Source organism: Camelus dromedarius, chromosome 2 (assembly GCF_036321535.1).
Source record: "Camelus dromedarius isolate mCamDro1 chromosome 2, mCamDro1.pat, whole genome shotgun sequence".
Lineage (NCBI taxonomy): Eukaryota > Metazoa > Chordata > Mammalia > Artiodactyla > Camelidae > Camelus > Camelus dromedarius.
This window is the reverse complement of record NC_087437.1, coordinates 34,408,168-34,433,304: the sequence shown is the minus strand read 5'-3', so window position 1 is coordinate 34,433,304 and position 25,137 is coordinate 34,408,168. Positions and strand designations below refer to the sequence as shown.

At 33.7% G+C, this 25,137-nt stretch overlaps 1 protein-coding gene across 1 annotated transcript in view; it reads left to right on the top strand.

Moving 5' to 3' along the window:
* The window catches only part of IFT80 (intraflagellar transport 80), a 100,640-nt gene that overhangs the window by 13,486 nt on the left and 62,017 nt on the right, over window positions 1-25,137 (top strand). Inside the window, exons 2-6 of the mRNA XM_064492474.1 lie at window positions 671-756; window positions 3,118-3,337; window positions 10,997-11,107; window positions 12,700-12,768; window positions 22,880-22,989. Coding sequence (XP_064348544.1) covers window positions 718-756; window positions 3,118-3,337; window positions 10,997-11,107; window positions 12,700-12,768; window positions 22,880-22,989 — 549 coding nt within the window. The 5' untranslated portion in view covers window positions 671-717. The remainder of the gene's footprint in view (window positions 1-670; window positions 757-3,117; window positions 3,338-10,996; window positions 11,108-12,699; window positions 12,769-22,879; window positions 22,990-25,137) is intronic.

Here is a 25,137-nt window from a genome sequence, read left to right as displayed (position 1 = left end):
GGTTATTGCGGGAGTGTTACTCTTCTTCCCAGTTTTTATTTGGCAATTACATTGTGATTTTTATATAACTTTTATAATGGATTTATTACCTCTTTCTTAAATAACGCACTTATTTTTCACATTGCCACTGTGGAAACCATAATTGTTGGGCAGTGTATCTACCCCAAACAGAATGTAAATCTCAGATTGGATCACTAGATTGATGATGTCATAATATTGCTATGTGGGTTCTATAATTAAGGCCTGCAAAAATGTATCGTAGCCCTTCATCAGACCTTCAGAATTATTTTAATGTATATCCATTCAACAGCACCAACACTGATCTGCCATTGAAGGGTACCTATTTTAAAGAATCTTCTGATTTGTCCTCAGGACGGCCTTTGAAATTACTTACCTGACCAGATTCAGTGGTGTTCTGCACTTGCAGGAATATTTTAGGCAGGTTGTGAGGACCTCTGGAATCCAACTCAAGGTCTCCAATCATCTGTTGGCAGAATTAGCACACTCTGAGTAGTTTTCTTCCTCTTTGCATATGCTTGCTGTTAGGAAGATTGAAGGTGCTTCAGTGTCCTTGCGGTGCTAAGATGTTTTGTTTGCTTTTATTTTTTTTGTGTTCATGTTTTGTTTTTAATGCAGATTCTATATTTCCCTCCCAACTTTTATTTTACAGTGAATACAATCAAGTGGCATCTAAAAATTTTGCTGAAAAGTGGAGACATGAGACTGAAGATATCTCTTTTAAAAGAACCAAAGCATATCCTTTTAATACTTATAAACCTTATTGTGATCACCTTACTACAGTATTGTTCAAAGTTTTGTTCTATTATAGCCTAGTTGGAGAGTAGATTTTTTTTTCATTCTTTTAATAGTAGTTTAGCTAAATTGTTTTTGAAATATTTGAGGTCATGTGTTGCATGTAATTCTCCAAAGCAAACTGTCTGTTCTTATTTTCAAATTTTTATTGATGTTTTTCTTTTACTACTTAAGTACTACTGTAAAGTTTTTGTTTAGTCTAGTACGATCTTAAAGAGAAGCTTTTTAAAAATCAAATGATTTTTTTCTTTTCTTTTTTTTTTTAGATTCCACATATGAGTGATATCATATGGTATTTTTCTTTCTCTTTCTGGCATACTTCATTTAAAATGATGATCTCCAGATCCATCCATGTTGCTGCAAATGGCATATTAAAAAAAAGAAAAGAAAAAAAATTTTTTAATTAAATAATTTCTCTTGTTAGTGTGATCTAGTATTTTCAATACACATGATAAAGTGGAGGATAAGCTGGGTAAGTCTGAACAGTTAGACTTTTATTATTCATGTGGGAAGGTGGCAATTATATTTTCTCAAACGCTTGACCCTATGTTTTGTCAGTAAAAATTCCCAGTTATGTGTCAGGAAGATATGATAGGCCCTTTTACCTTCATTCTTAGTTATTTAGACCAGTGCTTCTAAAAGTATCATCTGCAGACTTTATTGCAGGTCTGTGAAGAGATAAATACAGAAATTGAAAGTAAGAGGTAAGAAATTTTTGTAGCAATTTGATAGTCACAATATCCAAATATAAAATTATTTTTCTAGTAATTCACTTTTGTCTTACAAAATGTTGATCTGCAACGAATTTGAAATAAAAAATATGACCTGTCAGAGACAGAAAAGCACTGTTTAGACATTTGATCAAAGGTTTTGAATTTATATTATCTTGTCTGCTTTTTTTTACCTTATGAATGAAGGTATAATTCCTTTTATTTCTCCATAAATCATTTTTACTCTCTTTTCAAATATGCCTTCAGGAGTTAATGCTATATACAATCTTACAGATTTTGACTATGTTTATTGTCTGCTTTTATCTTTTCAAGCTGAAGAATAACAGTCTTTTTAGACTTTCTTAATCTGTCAGTCCTCTCATTTCTCCCATAATTTTAGTTGAGTTATCAGTTTGAAGACATGTCATGTATATCTGATGTGTACTTACAGCAATTTTTGTAAGGATAAGCTTAATGCTTTTTGTTTTGGGGTGTGTATATTCTTTCTTTCTAGGTTGTGTCTAACATTTTTCTTTTCTAAGGGTTTACCTAACATTGTTTAAGCTACAGCAATTATACTGGAAGAAATTTTTTTTCAGTAGTGGTCTAGTGGTATTCAGCTCCTTTTGTTTAGATTGTATTTTTGAGTTGAGTATTCCAGTGACACTTTATAACTTATTTATGCAGACTCTTTTTTTTTTGTATGTGTTGATTTTATTTTTATTTTTATTTTTTTGAGTTATGCAGACTCTTAAGATCTTTCTATAATTTATTTTTTAACTTTTTTGGTTATTTGCTCAATCTATTATATTTTGAGGTATTAAAAAATCTTAGAACATCCCAGAATAATTACGGCACTTAGTCTCTTTCTTTTTCCTTAGAGTTTATTGATTGCTTAGATAAGTCAATAAAAAGCATTGGGGAGAAGAGGAGGAAGTAAAATGATTGTACAATAACAACAAAAGAGCAAACAAACCAACCAGGAATGATGGGGTAGTGTTGAAATCCACATATAAGCAGGAGAAAGCATCCTTTATGAATGACAAACTGAAGTACCTTCTCTAGACACACAGTTTAATGTGTAATTTAAGCAGGTATTTTACTGTTAGATTTCAGTCTTCTTTTAGCATTTGATTTTTAAAAACTTATCAAAATAATACATGCTTATTCTACTAACTTAAATGATGCAGATATATGTAAATTTTAAAAAGCACAGTTCCCTTTTCACCTCACTTATCCCCCAGCAGGTTTCATACCTTTTGATCTGTTATATGTCTTTGTGTGTCTTTTGGCCTAGTTTATGGAATATTTTGTAACAATTAAAAACTTTTCATGTAGTCAAATCTTTCTTTTTTTCTCTTTTGTCACCTGGATTTCTTATCTTGCTTTCCATTCTTCTTACAACTGTTTTGATAGATGCTTATTTTCCTTTTTTTATATGGAAAAAATATGAAAGTCATAAAATTAAAAATAGGTTTAGAAGCATGAAACATTTGACTCTATTTTGTAATCTTATAATCTACATCTGCAAAATATTGTATTTATTAAGAGTTAAGACTTTTGTGTGTTTTGTCTCCTTAACATGGTGGCACATCAAGAATTAGTAAGCTGTGTGGGCTGGACTACTGCTGAAGAACTGTATTCGTGTAGTGATGATCACCAGATAGTGAAGTGGAACTTGTTAACCAGTGAAACAAGTCAAATAGTAAAGCTGCCTGATGATATTTACCCGATAGATCTTCACTGGTTTCCGAAAAGTTTAGGCGTAAAGAAACAAACTCAAGCAGAAAGCTTTGTCCTCACAAGTTCTGATGGTAAGTTTTTAATAAATGTTATATGCTTTTTATGTATTATTTAAAAGATATAATATTTTAGTATGACTTATGTTTTGAGTTGTTTATCCATTTCCTATGTAGTCAGTTGATTTGTTTATAGGCTATAAAACTATTGTCATAGAAGAAAGTAAATAAAACTGGCATATACTGGGATTGAATTCCAACCTTTGGCTTTATTTTTTCTGTGCTTGCAGGAATTGTTAAGCTATTATCAGTTTTGGTTTCTGATTTCTTCAAATTTAACTGTATAACATGACCACACTAAAAATATATGGATACAACACATACTCATTTAGTAAGCTATCTATTAAATGTAGTCTTTATTTCTAGTACATGTTAATATCCACTTACAGAGTTTTGGAGATTTATTTAATTTGACCATAGCTTTATTACTGGTGAGTAAGTCATGATTTTTCTACTTTTAAGGGAATTTTTTTTTAGAAATAACTTAAACTGTTTCCATCTGTATTATACTTTACCTACTATGTCAGGTAAGAGTACATTCATCAAAAGGAACAGAAACTTACTTGGCTAACTTATGCACAGATGGAGTTTTTCAGTTCCCCTAGCTCCAGGGGTAGATCTTTAAGCACCGCTGCATCAGGCTTCTGTTCTCACCATCTCTTGGATCAACTGTCCCCAGAAGGTGAGCATGTTGGGCAGGCAGCAGCCTAAGGCTTATCCTACAAGAAAAATCAGGAGAGGATGCTTCTTCCCCAGTGTCTCTTGCAGTCAAGGGGCAGAGAGGGTCCTGGACAAGCTTGGGTCATGTGCCCATCAATGAGTGAATCAATTTAGTCAAGGGACTGGGACACTGATTGACTGAGGACAGCAGGCCTCAGGCCACTCTGGAAAGGGAGACAGAGAGAAGGCTTTATAACCAGAACAGGGAAGGAATGTTATAGCAGACAATCACATCAGATTCTAGTTCTTTTACAGGCAGAATTGATGGTAGTTTTTAACCTTATTTTTCTGAATCTTGATTAAATGAGATATTGTGTGAAAGTATTTGGTACAGTGCCTAGGGCTTAGAAGACTGATTCTGAACACAGCTAGAATTTAGTTTACGTCAGATGATAAAATGAAGAGTTGACTTAAAGACTTAATTTTGATATAATTTCACTTTTATAGAATGGTTGCAAGAATTGTACAAATAACTTCTGTATATCATTTATCCAAATTCACTCACTGTTAACATTTTATCCCATATACTTTATCCTTGGTCCCCTTTTCTCCCCCCCCCCCACTTTTTTCTGAAACATTTAGGAGTTTGCCGCTTTAACCATAAATACTTCAATGAATTTCCTAAGAATAAGGATTTTCTGTTAGTTAACCACAATACATTGATCAAAATCAGGAAATTTCACACTGATATAATACTGTTATCTAATCTACAGTTTGTGTTCAAATTTTAACAGTTGTCCTAATGATGTCTTTTCTAGAAATTTGTTTTTTCTGGTACAGAATAACACATTGTTTTTGTCATACCTCTCTTGCCTCCTTTAATCTGGAGCAAATCCCCAGTCTTTCTTTTATGATCTTGACTGTTTTGAAGAATACAGGCCTGTTATTTTTATAGAATGTCCCTCAATTCATGTTTGTCTGATGTTTCCTCATACTTAAATTCAGTTTATACATTTTAGCAGTAATACTTAGGGCATCAGATTGGAAGATTCATGATACTGGTTTCACTCATTATTGATGACATTAACTTTGATTACTTTCAAAGGTTGTGCTCACTAAATTAATCCACTGTGAAGTTGTTTTTCCCTTTTAATAAATAATTTCTGAAAGGATACTTTCAGACTGTGTAAAAATATTCTCTTCCTCCTCCAACTTCCTCCCACTCTCAGCATCTATTGATGATTCTTGGCTGAATCATTTATTACTAAGATGGTTGCCAAATGGTGATTTTTTTAACTCCATAATTTCTTCTATATTGATTAGTTGGTATTCTACTGCAAGGAAGAGCCTCCTGTCTCCCACTCATTTATTTGTTTACTTATGTCAGATTAGACTCAGATTCTTAGTTATTTCTTGAGTATCCTATTACTATCATTTAAAAATTTTGATGTTAAAATTGTCCCAGATTTGGCCAGTGGGAACTCCATTGGGCCAGCTCCAGGGAATTTTGCGGAGGGAGGAGGATAGGTAAGTTTCCTCATCATTGTTTGAGCATTTCTTTGCTGGTACAAGTTGTTCCAGGTTCATCTTGCACTTTCCAGTCCCAGCCCCCAAATCAGCCATTTCTCCCCGGAGACGTGTTCTTTTTTGGGTGTTTAATGGTTTTGAGAAGTCAAATGAGAGTGCCAGATGTGCTTATTTCAATGGGGTGTGTTTGCTTCAAGACCCTTTTAGAGGACAGAGCTAAGAAATATGAATATAAACATATATTAAAAACATACATATCTTACTACTTCTTCCCTCCCTTTCTCTCTTCCTTACCTTCTTTCCTTCCTTCCTTTCCATGCTAAAAATCATGAGTTCATTCTAGTACCACCAATTCTAACATAACACCATAGGGTTAATTCTCATTGTTTTTCCTTTCATTCTTGGAAACACTGAGGAAGCTTGGCTCCCATTATTCATATTTGTTCAATTCTACAATACACAGTAAGTTGTTTCAGAATTGCTAATCCATACTATTGCAAAAAAAAATTTGTGTAATATTTGTTTCCTGTTTTTATCTTTACACTGAGGATATAGAGTTGAAGTCTTGTGTTCAATGTTACTTGCATTTCTCCCCCTGCTTAAGTGTTATTGTTATTCATTTAAAATACAGTTAAGTGTATTTATTTCTATTTCTTTTTCATTTAAGGTTTCCTTCCTCTTCCATTCTTGTTGATTTGATTATTTTTGAATATGTAAAACATTACATGGATGGTTCCACAAAGTCAAAACTATAAAAAAATATACTCAGAGCAATGTCACTACTCCTACCCACCCAATACCATACACCTTGTTTCTGTTTACTCTCTAGGTAGCCAATCCCTTTGGTTCTGGTTTGTCCTTCCTATGTTTCTTTTAGCAAAAAGAAACAGCTACATGTATATTTTCTCATTTCACCTTTTTTATTATGCAAAAGGTGGCATACTATACATTTTCTTTTCATTTTCCTTTTTAAAGTCAATAGTATGTGAGGATTGACTTTTATCTGGTGAATATGGACAATAAATATAATGTCTTGATAATTTCTATTGTATGAGTGTTTCCCTGAATTATTAAGATTGCTTGATTACATTTAACTAAAGAATAGTTGTTTGGGTCTCTATTTCACATAGGCTTTAGTTTAAACACTTTCTGAAAGGGAAAAAAGTCTGAAGTAAAATATAATTTAAATATAAATTTGCAAGACAATAATAAATAAGGGAAAATGTATTATGACTCTTGAGAAACTATAGTGTTTAATTTTATTTTTTGGTTTACTTCAAAAAAAACAAAAACAAAACCAAAACCCAATAAATAAGATAACATAACATGCCACAACTAGATGTAGAAAGAAGAGAGAACCAAAGCAAAGTAGTTATTTTCTCCCAGGCTGGGGTGAGGAATATCTCGGATCTTGTGAAAGAGAGGGCAAAGGATGATAGTTCTAAGCAAAGAAGTGGAAAAGTAAGACAGAAAACAGAATCCAGAAATGAAAAAGAAATGTTCACAAAAAGAAGAAAGGGAATGCTATCTGAAGGTGGTCAAGGGTTTCCTGCCAGATAAACATCTGAGGTCATTTTGTATATCAAGGCTGTATTCTTTGCTAATCTAATACTATAAAAAAGTGTTATTCTGGTTAAAAAACATATGAGATGCACCCTTTTAACAAATTTTAAATTTTTATAGTGCAGTATTAACAGTAAGCACAGTGTTGTACAGCTCATCTCTAGGACTTTTTCATTTTGTATGATGTTAACCCAATACTTAAAAACAAATTTCTTCAAGATTTAGTTCATTGCTTAAGTAGGCACCTACTTTCTTCTCTTGATTTTTCTCCCCCAAGACTGGCAAAAAGAGTTACAGTTTTTGAGTTTGTTTATCACTCTTTCAGTGTTCCCTTTGTCTTACCCTCGCCATCTTCTTTGTTAGTTGTAACATTTGAAAACGATCCATGGGATTTGGGGGCAGGTCCTGAAATACATAAAGCAGACTTTTTGCCATGTATTTTGTCTCACCAATAATTCTCTCTTCAATATTATGACCTCTTTGAATATTTCATGCAGCTGTATCCCACTTTTTGGAGGAGATATTTCTTTAACAGTGTGTTAAAAGATTTATATTTAAAAAAGAATTATTTAAAATGCATTAAGGGAGCTGCTATATAAAGGAATTCTGGTATAAAATCTTTTGTAAAGCCAATAAACACTCCTTAAATTATATTTAGTGAAAGTTGACTTTTTTATACATTGTATTAAATATCTTAAAGTAATCCTCATATTCTCTTATTAGTTAATATGTACATTTTAAAATCCCACTCTAAAAAGAATTTGTGTGTTCATTTCTTTTCATCAGAAGTTAGCAGTTATTGATCTCTTTGTGGCTTTTTGCAACCATCTGCCAAAACATTTCTGCTATTAAGCAGTCTGCAAAAGTGCTCATGTGCCCTTATTCCTAACACCCTATTCCAAGCCTTCTCATGTTTCCATGGACATTCTTAAGGCATTTCTACCTTTAAGAAATGTGTTTCATATAGGTTTAATCTACTTCCTCTGTTCTTTTTCCTCTTTTTAGTTTACCTTTTCTTTAATAATAAGAGATTAATTTTATGCCTCAGGATTTAAATATTCATGTTCTTTAGCCAAATCATCCCTTGTTTAATCAATGAATTGTATCAATAAAATCAACGAATGAATTGTATTGATTATATTCTCTTCCCTACCCTACCCCTAGCAAATAATTGGAATAAATTTGCTCTCTTGTTTTGGTCTTGCATTTTTAAAAGGTTATAGAAAATCTGGAGAGAAGAACCAAAATAGTTGAAAGGCATTTATGCTTTAAAAAATTTTTGATGTATGAAATTTTATATTTATGCTTAACTCTGGGTATGCTATTCAAACAATTTGTAACAATCAGACAAACTTACAAAAGCCAAAGATTTATATTGAGTGCCAAGTCAATGCAAAGAGCAGACGTTAGTTGTCCCAGTATATGACTTCTGTGAGGTCATGGAAAGCAAGAACAATTTCAGTACCTGTCAGAAATTCAGTATTAGGTATTTTAGAAGAACAATATCAGTGACCTAAATATATAAAATTTCCAAAATACAAAAAAGATTGAAAGGAAATTTCTGGACCCTTCATTTCTGGCTCAGGAGTTATTTGGTTCATCGCTTGGTGATAGATTCATTCATTATGTGCAGCAGTCATTTAGTATGTGGATATTCTGTATTAGGAAATGTGCTAACATTTAATGAAACGGACTTGGATAAAGTAAATAATGGCCACTCACTTTGTGTCATCTTTACAATTTCCTCTTTTGAGATTTTTCCCCCTTGTATTTTCTCTGTAAAGCAATGCATTAACAATGTACATCCAAGTTAATTTTAAGTTAGTCTCATAAAGAGAGTAATAGCACAATTGAATTCAAAGTAATCTTGTTACATTGAAAAATGACCCAGAAGTAAATATAAAATTAAAAGAAAGATGAGAGGGAAAGCAGGTGGTGCTAGTGGGTGGTTAGATGAAGAAAAGGGGTAGCTTATTGATGAGGGTCCAGAAAGTAGGTAATGGGAAAAGAGAGCTATCCAGTTTAATGAGAAAGAAAAGAATGTCAAAGTAGTCTTTTTTTTAAGTTACTAAGTATGGTTACGAGTAGATTAAATTTAACAAATGCTGCTTATGTAAAAGTACTATTGAGAATAAAAACATGGCAAAGTCATGGCCCCCTGAAAAGAATCACAGCCCAATAAAAAATGCTGCAACAGAGCTATATAATAACGTGCACTATGTGTAAAAAGAAGGAATGACTTTGTTGGTGGGAATGGGTTGGTGGTCAGTGAAATAACCACAGAGTGCTAGGTATAAAATATCTTAAAGCTGTCTGTATTAGAGTTCTACAAAGAAGTATTTTAAAGCCATCTTAAGCATCTGACTTACATATATTTTTAATAAATTGTTCATATTAGGCCAAAATCTTGAAAAGCCTTAAGTTAAAAATGAATTCAAACAGAATAAATCCTCTAAGGCAAAATTTGATGAGGCAAGCCACATTTTCTTTTACTGCAAAAAATATACACATTTTTTTGATTTGGGAAAAAGTTTCTAATTTCTCTACAGCTTTCCCTCAGTATCCAAGGGGAATTGGTTCCAGGACCCCTGGAGATACCAAAATCCACAGATGCTCAAGTCCCTCATATAAAATGGCATCTTATTTGCACATAACCTATACACATTCTCCTATACACTCTAAGTCATCTCTAGATTACTTATAATACCTAACACAATATAAATGTTACATAAATAGTTGTAAATACAATGTAAATGCTATGTAAATAGTTGCTGGTGCAGGGCAAATTCAAATTCTGCTTTAGGAACTTTCTGGAGTGTTTTTTTGATCAGTTGGTTGAGTACAAGGATGCAGAACCCGTGGGTACAGAGGACCAGCTGTACTTAGTTATTTTATTACAAACTATATATTACTAGGCTTCATGATAATGCAGAACCACACTGAGCTTTTTTTGGCTTCCTGTAGCACTTCTGTGCACAGTTGATTTGTCCCCTTGTCATCTCTTATATAGTTTGCTTAGGTCCTTTAAAGTTATAAGTTTTTTACTTTTTTGCCTATATGTGCGTGAACTTTTTGAGGATGGCAACCAAGTTCTTTTGGTTTACCTGGTGCATAGCTTCAGTATAAAATTGAATAAGGCAGAAGTTTTAAAATTTGGATTATCAATTATTAAATTAGTTAAACAAAGACGTCTTTAGGCTTGAGGTGGCTCTTAATGCTTTATACCTAAGCAAACTAAAATCTAAGCTTGTAAATGAATGCTTCAAGGTTACGGAATTGAAACCTAAGGAACCAGTCGCAAACAGCCAACTAGGCTTTAAGCTGTAGCCGATCAATAATGTCCTTATTTTTGCTTCTGCATTTTCTCTGTTAAAGTCTCTTCCTGAGCTCCTGTCAGTGGAGCGTTCCTAACCACTTAAGGTTTTGGCCTTGTTGGATTGGAATTGATTTTGGTACAAATAAATTTCAATATTTTAAAATATGCATCATTTTAACTTTTAACACCATTTATCCTAGTTCCTCTCCTCTACAACTTTTCCAACTTTTCTGGAGCGCACCCACCCCCCCCCCCCCAAAAAAAACAAGCCAAGAATACAAAACTATGCTTAAATAGAAGGCTTTCTTGACATTCTTCTTGACCCCATTTGACCATATCCCAATAGAATTTTGTTGTCTCTCTGAAGACAACATAACATCATATATATGTTTCTGAATACCACTTGTTTCAAGGCTTATAATTTTTTTTTTTGCCTGTTTTCTAATAGATTTGTGTGCTCTTTGAGAGTAAGAGTAATTATATTATTTGTACCTTGTATCTCTGATGCCTAGCATTATGTTAACTAGTCTAGTAGTTGGTCCTCAACAGATGTTTGATTGGAGAAATTAATTTAGTAAAACAGATTTCCCAAATATAATTTCTTTTAGGTAAATTTCATCTGATTTCTAAGTTAGGAAGAGTAGAGAAAAGTGTGGAAGCTCACTGTGGAGCAGTACTTGCAGGACGATGGAATTATGAAGGAACAGCATTAGTTACAGGTAGGTTATCTGCAAAAATGACAATTTAAATGAATTTTTTTTAATGGAGGTACTGGGAATTGAACCCAGGACCTCATGCATGCTAAGCATGTTCTCTACTGATGAGCTATACTCCCACCCCTTAAAGGAATTTTTTAAGGAAAAATTTTTAAAGGAACAGAATATTTTCATTTAGCAATGGTGTCTTTCATTGTCTAATAGCAAATAATTGACACATTATTGATCTAGACTGCTATATAGTGTTATAATTCAGAATGGAATATTGGTTTTCTTATATGGCTTAAGGAGAATATTCTGTTACAGAAGGTTTTGGAATAATCAAGTATGGGGTAAATAAAAGTTTTATTTCTTAAAAATTCTACAATTCAAAATATTCTCATTTAACTGACCTTTACCCACCTTCTATCTGTCTTCCATCTCCTGCCCTACTGCAAGGATTCTCATCTTCACCTATTATGTTAATAACCTATTGCTGCATAACAAATTATCCCAAAAGTTAGTGACTTAAGGTAATAAACATGTATTATCTCACAATTTCTGTGGGACAGGGAACAATTTAACTGGGTGGTTCTGTCTCAGAATCGAGAGGTTGGATGGAGCTGCACTCATATGAAGCCCTATTTGGACTGGGGGGTCTGCTTCCAAGATCTCACTCACATGGTTTTTGGCAAGAAATCTTACTTCCTCTGTGACTGTTGTAGGAGACCCTACTTAGTTCCTCACAATGTGGGCCTCTCCATAAGGCTGCTTGAGTGTTCTCACAACATGACAGCTGGAGCTTCTGCCTGAGTGAGTGATGTAAGACAGAGCATGATGGAAGCCACAATATATCTTATGACCCACCTTGGAAGTCATACTCCATCATTTCCACTATATTCTATTAGAAGCAAGTCATTAAATAGCCCAAACTGAAGGAGAGGGAAATTGAGCTTCACTTCTTAATAGGGGGAATACCAAAGAATTTGTGGATGTGTTTTAAAACCACCAAACCATCCTCTGGGCTTTTTGTAGGACATTTATCAGTGAGTTGTCCCTTCTCTTGCCTTTTTCTTCAACTTCTCCTTTTCCACCCCCCCCCCATCATATACATGTGTTCAGATGTCATTCATCTTGAAAATTGAGAAAAAAGAAATAAAAATCCCTCATCCAACAAATAACTCTCTAGCTACAACTTCCTCTTTCTTTCTTCCCCTTTCTGGCAAACTCTTCAAAAGAATAGTCTATTACTTCATTCCATTCAGTCCCCAACTCACTGGAGTTTGGCTGCAACTCTTCTCATTACACTGAAAGCACTTAAAATTCTAAGATAGAGATTTCAGCGAAAATAAAAGCATGATTTGAATAAAATAATCATAAACCTTCTAAGATTAAAGGAAAAAAATAATTTGTCATGGAGTTAGGCTACTTTGATAAAATTGTTCAAAGTAATTTCAGTTAAATTTTATAGTTATGAATCAGTGTCATTTAATTAGAGTAACTCATGTCTGAATTTCAAATGTGGATTAATATAGGTACTGCTGGGTTTTATATGCAAGTTTAATGTTTAAATTTATTTTATATAGATTAAAAAATCAATCGCTTTCTCTTTATAGTTGGAGAAGATGGACAAATAAAAATCTGGTCAAAGACTGGAATGCTAAGATCAACTTTAGCTCAGCAAGGTATGTATTATAATCAATTAAAATATCTTTAACATTTTCCTGTAAAAACAGTCTAATAGTTCCTTAGACTAATTTTGGTCAGGCTCAAAACCTGAAATCTCTTGTTTCTATTTACACTTTTTCCATGTTTTCTGATGGGCCATGTGTTATTTGAGTCAAGAAATATAAGAAACACTCAAAAGTTTTTTCTTTGTTGGTGACTCTGTATAAATGGAGTTAAAGGCTAATGATTTTTTTAAAAATAATTTTGAAGCATTATGAGCATATCCTATCTAGAAAAGAATTAGGTGTCTAGTTAAGTAAATAATAATTATAGGAAATATCTATCTCCTTACTTAAAAAGTTCTAATGACTTCATAATATTAGCACCCTTTATAAATTATGTTGTACATATGGTTTGTATACTGATGGAGGGGAGCGGACACCCTCATAATCCAAAACTTGGTAAGCTACAACTACTTAGAGCAGCATCTTGGCTTTCCATGTTAACTGGAAAAACGTGCCTATTGAATTCAATCCAGTGGTCATTCCTGTTGGGATTTAGATTACACATGATTTTTTCCATATAGCAAGTTTATTTTCCTAATTAGGTTTACCTAGGAGCAATAAAGCAGTTTTAATGTTGTCCTGAGCACAAATCAGCTGAACTTCATACAGGTTGCTGAAAAACTTAAAGACTATTCTTCAGAATTACAAGATAAAGTCGTATCATGAAGCATCACTAATATCTGACTTCCAAAAATTACCAGATTTTATTTTTTAAATCATGTTTACTCTTAGGGTAGTGTTAAAATAGTTAGGCATTTATTTAGCTACACATTAACCAAATGCTAGCAAAGATAACCATAGGTACTAGGGAGTGGTTATCTCCTGAGGTTACATCTTTGCCATAGGTGATCTCCAAATAGAATATTTATCCATGAGTAGAAAATGTAAAGTTCATAGAAACATTCATGAGTGAATTTCAGTTAGGAAAAAAAAGAGTCAATTTCTTGTTCCTTTAGTAATAAAGTGTACCTTTAGAAAATAAGTTTTAGTTAATCTTCTAGTAGGCATGGGGATTTACTTTTGGCTTTATAATTTTTGTTAGGGCTAGTTATTTGGCATTCTTACCTTATGATGTCTGACTTATGAGCAACTACAGAATTCTTTTAGAGATCATCACCACCCCCTTGGAGCTGAGGCTTCAGTTCTTTTCAGCTGTTGCTGCTGCTGAGACACATCCTTTTCTCCTTTCTTTTTCTCTTTTGCTAAATTTGTTGTCTACAGAAGACACAGATCTTCAGAGAAATTTTGAAAGCTTATCTCATTACCCACAATAATAATTTGAATTTTTGCCTAAGATCCTTCACCTATGTCCATCTAAGTCTCCTTACCTTTCTTCAAATTCTTCCCAGTCACTTCCTTCCGTTTTATTATCCTTGGATTTGCCATTTTGGACTTTTCAAAATCTCAAGTTGAAACTTAGACTAAGTTGTTTAATATAAACATTGTTAATCATAGAGGGTAGGTGACATAGTGCTATTGGTTCAGTACTATAGTTTACCTATAAAATGAATCTGGAAACAAAACTGCTACTTATTTTACTCTTACAGAGAATATGCAAAGACAGTTTGGAAGCTCAATATATTGTTCATAAATTAAGGGCTTTTTATACATCCCAGGTAATAATCAGATGGCCTGTGGGCTGAATCTGGCCCACTAGCATGGTACAGGCCCAACATTAAAAATCAGGATATTTCACATATTTGGATTTTTGGTATCTTTTGAAAATTTGGAAAACCTGGCAACATTATGTCTGTTTTCCAGAGTAAATATAATCAGCTGGAGTTCAGTAGCAGCTGCTCCACTTCTAGTTGGATTTTAAGCTTCTCTCACTTGTCTTACACTCTATACTTCACTTATTCATATGGTAGAACACAACATAAATCTCTGAAGGGATTTGAGTTTACAACTTCTGTTTTCAATAATAATGATCATACAATTTTGATTGTTAGTATGTGCCTTGCAGTGAGCACTTAAATATGTTTAAGTATTAATTTTTGATACTTCATTCACATGGTTCAGAATTTAAAGCATTAAAAAAGGATGTAAAGTTATCTTTTAAATACTACCCTTGTCTCTCATATTACCCCTGTCTTCCTGCCACTCAGCAAACATTACCAGAGGCAACTAGTGTTACCATTTTCTTGTGTAGCAAATATGTTTTTATATGTTCTTTTTTTTTCTTTTATAAACAAGTGGTGTACTATATCTACTACAGTATGCTCCTTGCTTTTTTTCACTTGAATCATGAACTATCTTGGAGGTAGTTCCATATCACTAAATTAAAGACTTCCTCAAGTTGTTTTCCAAAGTGAATGTACCATTTTACATTCCCACTACAAATACATGAAGGTTCCAATTTCTCCAAATCCTGAACACTGTTATTGTCTATCTTTTATTATTATTATTATAATCACCCTAGTGACTATACAGTGGTATCTCATTGTAGTTTTGATTTGCATTTCCCTGATGACTAATGACTTGAGCCTCTTTTCATGCGCTTTTTGGCCATTTATAGATCTTTGGAGAAATATCTATTAAAGTCCTTTGCACATTTTTAAATTGGGTTGTCTTTTTACTGTTGAGTTGTAAGAGTTTATATATTCTGATTATAGACGCTTATTGGATGTATGATTTGCAACTTAGATATATGATTTCCCCATTCTGTGGATTTCCTTTTCACTTTCTTGATATCTTTTGAAGCACAAAAATTTTATTATTTTATTTTATTTCACTTTTTATATTGATGTATAGTTGATTTACAATGTGTTAGTTTCTGGTGTGCAGCATAGTGATTCAATTATACATACATTTACTTTTTCATATGTTTTTCATTATAGGTTATTATGAGATACTGAGTGTAGTTCCCTGTGCTATATAGTAGGATCTTGTTGTTTATTTTGTATATAGTAGTTTGTATCTGCTAATCCTAAACTCCTAATTTAACCATAAGTTTGTTTCTCTGTCTGTGAGTCTCTTTCTGTTTTCTAAGTTCATTTGTATCATTTTTTTAGATTCCACATACAAGTGATGTCATATGATATTTGTCTTTCTCTGTCTGACTTGGTATGATAATCTCTAGGTCCATCCATGTTGCTGCAAATGGCATTATCTCATTCTTTTTTATGACCAAGTAGTATTCCATTGTATATATATACCACACCATTCTTATCTAATCATCTGTCAATGGACATTTAGGTTGCTTCCATGTCTTGGCTATTGTAAATAGCTGCTATGAACATTGGGGTGAATGTATCTTTTCGAGTTAAGAATTTTCTCTGGATATATGCCGAAGAGTGGAAGTTCTGGGGCATATGGTAACTCTATTTTTAGTTTTCTAAGGAACCTCCATACTGTTATCCCACCAAAGTTTTAATGAAGTTCAATTTATCTGTTTTTATTTTCTGTAATTGTTTCTGCTTTTGGTATATGTTTAAGAAACTATTGCCTAATTCAGACTCACTGAGATTTATATACCTGTGTTTTCTTCTAAGAGTTTTTAGTGGTTTGATGCTTACATTTAGGTCTGTGATCCATTTTGAGTTAGTTTTTATGTAAGGTATTTATTTTGGAGAGGGATGGGTGGTGCTCTTTTTTCTTTTCTTCTTCTCAGGTAGATGGATAAATAGGATTCTCTTGAAAGCTAAAATACAGGTTGTGTCCTATAATAAAGGTAATTTTATTATGTATTCATCAGATCACGTCATGGTATTTTATATCATCATTCCAAATAGCTGTAATTTCCTTAACATCAAATGGCTGTGAAAGTGCTGATCATTTTTATCCTATTTGAATCTTAGTTATTCTTCTTACTCAAAGTTTATGTTAATTATGAGATTTATGAGCAAAATCAAATTAGTTAGACTTCATTTTAGTTAACCTATTGGTGTTTCAATTGAGTAATCTGATATCTTTTTCTAGATTAAGAATTACAAATTCACTATAGAATTATGCTTCTAATTTTTGAGTTTTTGATCATTGGTACCACCCACAGTTTCCTAACAAGGCATAAACTTCTTCTGTTTTATCTCTGGGAAAACTCATTAGAGGAGTTAGAATGACATTAATCCTGAAGGAAAAATCCCTGTAAGGTTTGTTTGATTTATTAGAGGCTACAAGTTTAGAGGGTGATTGTAAATCTGACCTACTGAGAGCTGATGCTAAAGGCTCAAATAAAAAGACCAAGGGAGGTAGAGGTGGGGGACTCCTGCCTCCTGAGAGGAGAAAAACTGTAAGTTTTGGCACAAAAATGAAATAACAGAAGACTGAACTATTGTAAAACTTGGAATTATGTAAACAATTTTGAAAGCATCCTGTGATTTTCTTTTTACTACATGTTTATGTTAATTGTACTAATTCCTAGGTGAATAGAAAAATTCCTGAATTCATTTCTTAATGATTGGAGTGTGATATAAAGATTGAAAAAATCATGGCCATCACCTTCTCCTCTAATACAGAATCCTGGTGTTTTTGGAAGAGAGGAGGGTAGAATTTGTTTAAAAAGTGATTCTTACTGGTGCCTACAGGAGTTATTTTTCCTTATTAGAGAAGGAAAGGCTGGGAATAATTATAATGAAGCCCTACCTTGTGTTACGTTGTATATTTTAATTTTAGGTTAAAATTGGAATAGAATAATACCACAAACCTTTAAGGACATTTCCCCTATACTATATTCAAATGGAAGAGTGGGATGACAAAACATGGAACCTGTCTATAATGAATTTAGTAAAGGAGATAAATATAAGGATAATGCAGAATGTGCACATTGCTTTAAGGTATTCTGGGAGGATAAGAAGGCCGGATTAACACTTTAAAGGGAGAGAAAGTATAAAGAAAGGCTTCTTGGCAAATATTGCAGCATCTTTTGACTGGGCTTTGAAGGATAAAGAAATTAGGTAAGGAAATGGACTTGTTGGCAATGAAGTAGAGTTGTGGAGGAATTTAGATGATCAGAGGCACAGAGTTAGAGCAGCATAAGTCCCCTGGGCCAGGGTGTAGGCTGTGTGAGGGATGGTACTGCCAGAGGGACAAGGACACTGATAGTCTCAGATGCTAAATGAAGGAGTTTAGTGTTTATTCTATAAGCATATAAAATCTTTTTTAAAAATGAGCACGAGGTCATAAATAAGTCCTGTCTTTTTAGGAAAATTACCTTAGCAGTAATGTGTCGGATAAACTAGAGAAGACACAGGTTAAATTGGAGTGGCCAGTATGAAGGTTACTGAGGTGTTCTATGCTAGTGTGCAGTGAGGCTTGCACAGAGGCAGTGATGATAGTTGAAAAAAGTGAATCTCAGTGGCTGAGAGGAATGGATAACCCTGTGAGAGGTAAAGAATTCAGAGGGAAGAATAAAAGAGGGGATATGTGTGGAGGGTTGATACATAAATATGTAGAGCTTGGAGTTCTGGCATGTCTTTGGGGCAAGAGGAAGTGTGTTAGAGCTCAGAGGTAAAAGCTGAAATATTAATGTGAGAGTCAGTTACAGGAAGGTGAAAGGTGAAGCTATGGAGGAAATTGAGATCCCCAAGGGAGAGGTGACTGAGGATAGAAACTAAAGAAACAAATGCCTTCACTTAAGGTATTTTTTCTGTACTGACCCAGTGACATGCACAACCAAAAAGCTGTTTTTTTGAGGAATAAATAGATCCCACTTGATTACTTATTTGTTAGCACATGTCCCTACAAATAGAATGAAAGGGAAATCATTCTTTACCTTTGAATTCTTAATGATTTAGCAGCCAAAAAAAGAGTACCTACTACTATGAACACCACAATAACAAATGGTTGTTTATTGCATTACAAAGTAGTAGTAGTAGTAGTAGTAGTAGTAGTAGTAGTAGTAGTAGTGTAGTAGTAGTGGTGGTGGTGGTGGTAGTAGCAGTAGTGGTAGTAGTGGTGGTAGTAGTAGTAGTGGTGGTGGTAGTAGTGGTAGTAGTGGTGGTAGTAATAGTAGTGGTGGTGGTAGTAGTGGTAGTAGTAGTAGTAGTAGTGGTGGTGGTGGTAGTAGTAGCAGTAGTAGTGTAGTAGTGGCCAACAGATAGTACTTCTGTAATGCCAGATGCTGCTCTAAGTTCTTTACTTCCATTCACTCAGTGTAGACCTGTATTGCCCTCAAGGCAATGGTAGCTAAGGCTTCATTCTAATAGTGAAGAGTTTGTTTCAAAAGCATTCTTAAAAACATGCAAAAACAACATTTTTAGGGGATACCTTTTAGTATGAATGTGAAAAACATGGTATATTTGACCATGTACTTCCTTAAAACAATCGAAATACATTTTTGTCTCCTCTTCTGTGGTTTAAAATGCCTTCAACAGGTTGAAAGAATTTAGATAATTTGTTTTACAGAGAGATAAGGGTCTGACATTTAACACAACCCCAGGTGCATGTGGTTTCTTAAAAAATGTCAAAAAGGTCACATGATCTTAGTGTACAAAGTCAGAAAAACAAGATCTTTTTGAGTGTCTTAACTGAAATGGAGCATAAATAAAAATTCCCAGCATAAAAAGCAAGAAATATTTAATTATACAACTTTTAATTTTTGTCCATTTTTTGTTAATGATGAAGTTAATAACATCGCATTACATAATTTGCCAAACTTTTTGTTTTAAAGTTATTTAACCTGAAGTCTATGTTATTATTTCCATACTGACTTTGCAAAGTGAAGTGTAGCACTGGAAATAATTCAGTGCTTTAATAAGTATATTTTTAAAAACATTTTAAATATTACAGATTTGTTTCAAATGCTAGTGGATTTTTTAATAATAGAAACCATTCTTTTCTTTATGAAGCTAATTCATCCACTTTCAATAATGATCTTCACCAGAACCACCCAAATATATAGTAGTTTCATACTCAACATTCTATTTTAAATTTAAAGAATGAATATAATGAAGACTTTTTTTAGTTCTTGATGTTATATGCATTTTGAATATTGGTGGTTAGGAAAATGGAACTAATGAGACTTAGCTATTGATCTCATAATTTAGGATTGCTTCTTTAGCATAACTCCATGTTTGTTTTTTGACTGAAGAAATGTGGTTAAAAAACACATGTTATAACAAAGGAATTACTTAGCTTTTCCTCTATAAGTTTATTTGGTTTTATACTGTGTTACTATATGTTTTTCTGTAATATTATTATTGTTTAAAAATTGTTTTATAAGCAGGAAATGAATAATCTCCATGTCCCAGCAGGGAAATAAGTATTCTGAAGATTTGTAAGATTGATAAACAAGGAAATGGTGACACAGCTGACTAAATGGGGCCACAAATTCAGTGTTAAAAAGGACATAAGCGTCCCTAGCTCCTCATCCTATACCCCAAACCATGCCTTTTACCACAACTAAAGGACTAGAGTCACATCCTGTATAACTCAATGGGAGATGTGTTTACTGAATTATTTCCTTGGGGGTAGATGTTTGTCATAGTTTTGTGTACACCCAGGAAAATATAATTTCACTGAGTGTATTCATGAAGATTTGATAGTCTATACTTAAAATACACATTTACTTTTTTGCACAATAATTGTAACTATAATAATGGAAATAAAGAAGGCACCTATAATTCTACTGTACTATCAAATACGCTTTCCTCCCCTAGTCCCTTCCAGTCCTCACCAAGAATCACTTTTGAAATATCTGAAATTTTGACTTACATTTTCTGGGCGGGTTATGTGAGTTGAATTCTGTTCATCTGGAGATTTACTTTGAAGCCCAGATCAGCTCCTGGCAGCCCCACAGAATGTTCCAGAAGAGTGTACTCACCAAATACAGCAGAAAAAGTGCCTTCTGAGGTCAGCCATCTCATTGGCCATCTGCAGGTTCCTCTGATACAGAACAGTTCTAGGTGTCATTGCCAGAACAGGATATTTAGACCCAATATAATACCTAACCTACACAGTAGAAGGAATACTTCAAGGAGTTTTTTTGGAGTAGGTCTAAATCAGACTCTCTAAGTCCTGAAAACCACTGAGACTTGCTCTCAGTTGAATTATGTTCTGGCTGGGAAAAAATTGCAGGAAAGGAGTAGGGTGCCACTTAAACACAAGCATTTATCTTACTGAAATTTACTCCCTGTTGATTACTGATTACTTCCTGTTGCTTAGCATCAATTGGGCTTTCCATTTAAATAAACAAATCTTATTGATTGCTCATGAATCCTCAGATTCAGATTTCATTTTGCTGAGAATGTAAATTCCTGAAAGATTTATTTATTCATTCATAGAAAGTCAACTGCTAACAATAGTCTGACTTAGGAATCCTAGACAATTTTTAAAGCTTGACTTTATGAATATAAATGGGTTAATATTTCATAGATTAATTGTACAACCTTGATTCACTTTCCTAATGAATTTACAAAAACTGGGTCAGACAGTGGAGCACAGATAATTTAATGCTCTCAAATGATATGATACTCATTTTTCAAAAAGTAGACTCAGATAAAGCATAGCCTTCTAGAAGATTTTAGATACCCTAGAAAATAATTGAGTTAACAAATACCTAAATCCTATCTCTAGGATTCCTAGCCTAGGAATCTCTAGGGTTCCTATCCTAGGAATCTCTAAATTCCTATCCTAGAAAATTGAGAACCCTATGAAATTTAATGTAGTTTATAGTATGGTGAATAAATCAAACTTGTACCTTTTCCCTGGAAGTAGAGTCAACTTTATCCTGGAAGTACCTTAGCCTAGCTTTCAGGTCAAAGCCATACTTGATAGATAGCAAAACTTTCCCATACCTGATATTTAATTTGCCTTTTATGAATTCATAGGTGGGAGGGATAGATTATTTTGGGGCAGGGTAAATTCTGTCCATTAGACTACTAGTTAAGCAGCAGATGAGGGGAAGTTCTGTTGCCTGTAGCAGCATCAGAGATGAGAATTAATCTATTAGGTGAATATACCATGTGTATTATTGTATGGAAAATTTAAATCAACATATGCATTGAATCAGTTTAAACACTGATGGCTGTTGTTTTGTTTTGCAGCAAATTATGCTCAGAGATGCAGATTGTCTTTGTCAATTTTGTTTAACACAGGTTTAATGCGGTAATTATAATTTCACAAGCCAATAGCATACAGGATAATGTCTTTTAATAAGCCAATAAAGAAATATACTCCAAACCAATGATAAATAAAATAAAGAAATAAAGTCAAATTCATTTGAGGTTTACCTTTCTACAGGTTGGTTCTCAGGAAAGTTGCCTTAGTCAACCACAAGCGGAAGGCACAGAAGGGAAAGTCAATTGTTGCTGGAGCATGTTGCTAGGGAACAAAGACTCTGTGTCTACGGGCTAGGTGATCTTGGCAGGGCTTTTTATTGTTGCCAGTAAAGGGTCTTACCCTGGTAGGAGCTAATGCCCCCAGGTCTTCAGAGAGCTGTTTAGATCAGCAGAGTCACCTTGCTGGAACCAACCATTCTCAATCCTCACAGGTTCTGGGTATTTATAGACTAAATGTCCCCTCAACATAGTTGCTTCTTCATTTGTTCTTATTGAGAAGCCCCTGGCGGTGCCCCTCAGCTGCTGAGCTGCTGAGTGCTTTAGCAGCAGCCACAGGCATTGATGATGATATACTGATGCAACCACGTCACTCTTACGGTAAAAGAGCTTTACTTATAAAAACAGCTTCATTCTTAGATCGAAACAACTTCATTTTTGTTATGAACAAATGGATTTGAAATCATATCAAACCACTACACAGCAGCTGTTGATAATGGGAAATGATAAATCATGACTTTTCTGATACCTCTTTATACCTTAAAATGACGAAGTATATTTTATTTTATGTATTGTGATAACACACTCTTGAATTTCTAAAAACTCCATATTTTCTCATCAAGATCAAAGTTAGTAAAAAATATAGTTTATCAGTTGCTCACGGTAGATTTTCAATGGCCAGTATTAACCCTGTGTTTCAGTATCAGGCTATACTCCAGTTTGGGCCATTGAATAAGGAGGAAACAAAATGACACCTCAAAGTCCTTTTTTGACTTTCTTAACAATCTCCCTTATTATAAAGCATAATAATTACAGTTTATCAATTTTTTCTTTTCGTTTCCTTTTTACAGGAACACCAGTGTATTCAGTAGCGTGGGGCCCTGATTCAGAAAAGGTTCTTTACACAGCAGGCAAGCAACTGATCATTAAACCTCTTCAACCAAATGCTAAAGTTTTACAGGTACTTCTTAAGCATTTGTTAATTGTTAGCAGGGTCTGCCAGGCTGCTAAGTAAAAGGTCACTTTCCTAGGAGTCCCTTCCTTCTGGGTGGTCTTATTACAGTCTGAGGCTTTTAAGTATGTAGTTTTATCAGTTTTTATTACAAAACAGGGAATATCTGGTTATATTTTCAACAAAGTTCACTTCCCCCTTATTCCAACTCACATTATACCAATAAATCATAAATGTGTTTTGAGTTACTAAAATGTCACATGATTTGGCACAATAGCCATCTTTCAGTTTAGCAGTCAACCTCACATATATAGATTTGAGGCAAAACAGGACTAAATCATAAAACTTAAAGAGCTTGTTTAGACTTTTTTTTTATCAACATCTACCGAATCTTCTTCCTCTGCCTCCTCATTGTCTGTTCAGTACACATGAGCTTTCTCTAAGACCCTAAAATTCTTTTAGTATTTTTAGAGTGGAGGGGAGGAGTCAGTGTAATGTTTAGAACAAATTGGGTGTATATAATTTTACCAATTATATGGAAGCAAAACAATAATGGCAGTTAAGACAGGTCAGGGTAGGTCAAATGAATGGAAAACCTTTAAGCCTATGTGCAGGATTTGATGTTTGATTTCAATGTTAAAAGGCAGAATCATTTTCTTCACATTAAGTGTAGTGTGGATAAGAAGAATATAGGCTTCTGAGTTCCTCACCTAGGTTTGAACGCTCACTTACTTATATATGACTTGGGGCAAGTTATAAAATATCTCAGAGTCTCAGCTTTCTCATCTCTTAGGTGCTATGCTGATACATACTTGATAGGATTGTTGTGAGGATTAAATAAGTTAAATTGCAAAGTGCATAGGACAGTGCATATAGTAGGCATATTGAGTGCCAAGATAAGTGCTCGATATAGAGTAGTTGTTAATATTGCTGTTAAGTATTATTATATCATCTCTATCGGTTAGAGCCAAGGAGTCCAGATAAATGGTATAGAATGACTAGGCCCTGGATAAGGGATCTGGTGCTGGAGATGGACTGTCAAGACAAGTATGGAAGTATTGTAAGAAGCAGCATCAGATTTAACAGTTGAGTAGATAGCCAATTTGGAGAGTAAGGACGTAGAAATGACTTTGAGGTTCCATATTAATAACTTCTGTGTAGATTTGGTTTTACATATTCCATACAGTCAACATGCATTTACATTTTTACTGCATGCAGAACGCTCTGCTAAGAACTATGGAACAACAAGAAATAGAAGAATTTGGGCAGAGGGAAGAAGCTGAGAAAGAGGACTGGCTCTGACTGCCTTTGGTCAGAGTCCTTCCATACCACTTATACTCTGCAAATGTGCTTTGAAATTCTGCAGCAAAAATCGGCAAGATAATCTTTTAGTTTATAGTTGTGTGATTTCTTTAGATACCTGTAATTAGGCTTATATAAATGAAACTCAGGAAGATGGTGATGTCACCATTGATAAATTAAGTTATAGTTTAGTGGTGCAGTAGAACCTTTGGCTCAGGAGTTAGTGGAGGGAAAGAAAAGTATCCATTGCCAAAATTCAGCTAGAGTTAAAGTATAATTAGTAACAGTGCAAATCTTCTATTCCTTTTGGAAAACGAAAGCAGCAGCAGTTCTCCTTGGGCATAAATACATACTCAAATTTGGATTGTTGACAAAAAAGAATGCTTATTTAATTCTTGCTTGTAGAATACAGTTCGAAAGTATATACCTCATTTCCCTTAAGAGTTTGAGGGACTCTTCTAAGGACCCAGAACTTGGTTTCATACTGAGGAGACTTCTATTTATTTAGTCACTGAGTGAGAATATGCTGCATACTTACTACAGCCCCGGCACTATGCTAGGTGTAAGGTATTCAGAGTGAAACAGAACATAAATCCTGCCTTCAAGGGGCTTACTGTTCAAAGGAATTTCACAAAATGCCTAATACATTAAGAAATAATTGAAAACTGTATATGCATTATATGTAGTATCTAAATATATGTAATATGTAATTGATATCCTAAATTACAGTATCAGGAAATTTTCAATCATATTTTGTTTCTAAATTTTGATATGTAAAATTTTATTTTTTTAGCTTTAAAATGAAACTCTTGAGAATCTCTGCATGTGTGTATCCATATATATCTGTATCTGTAT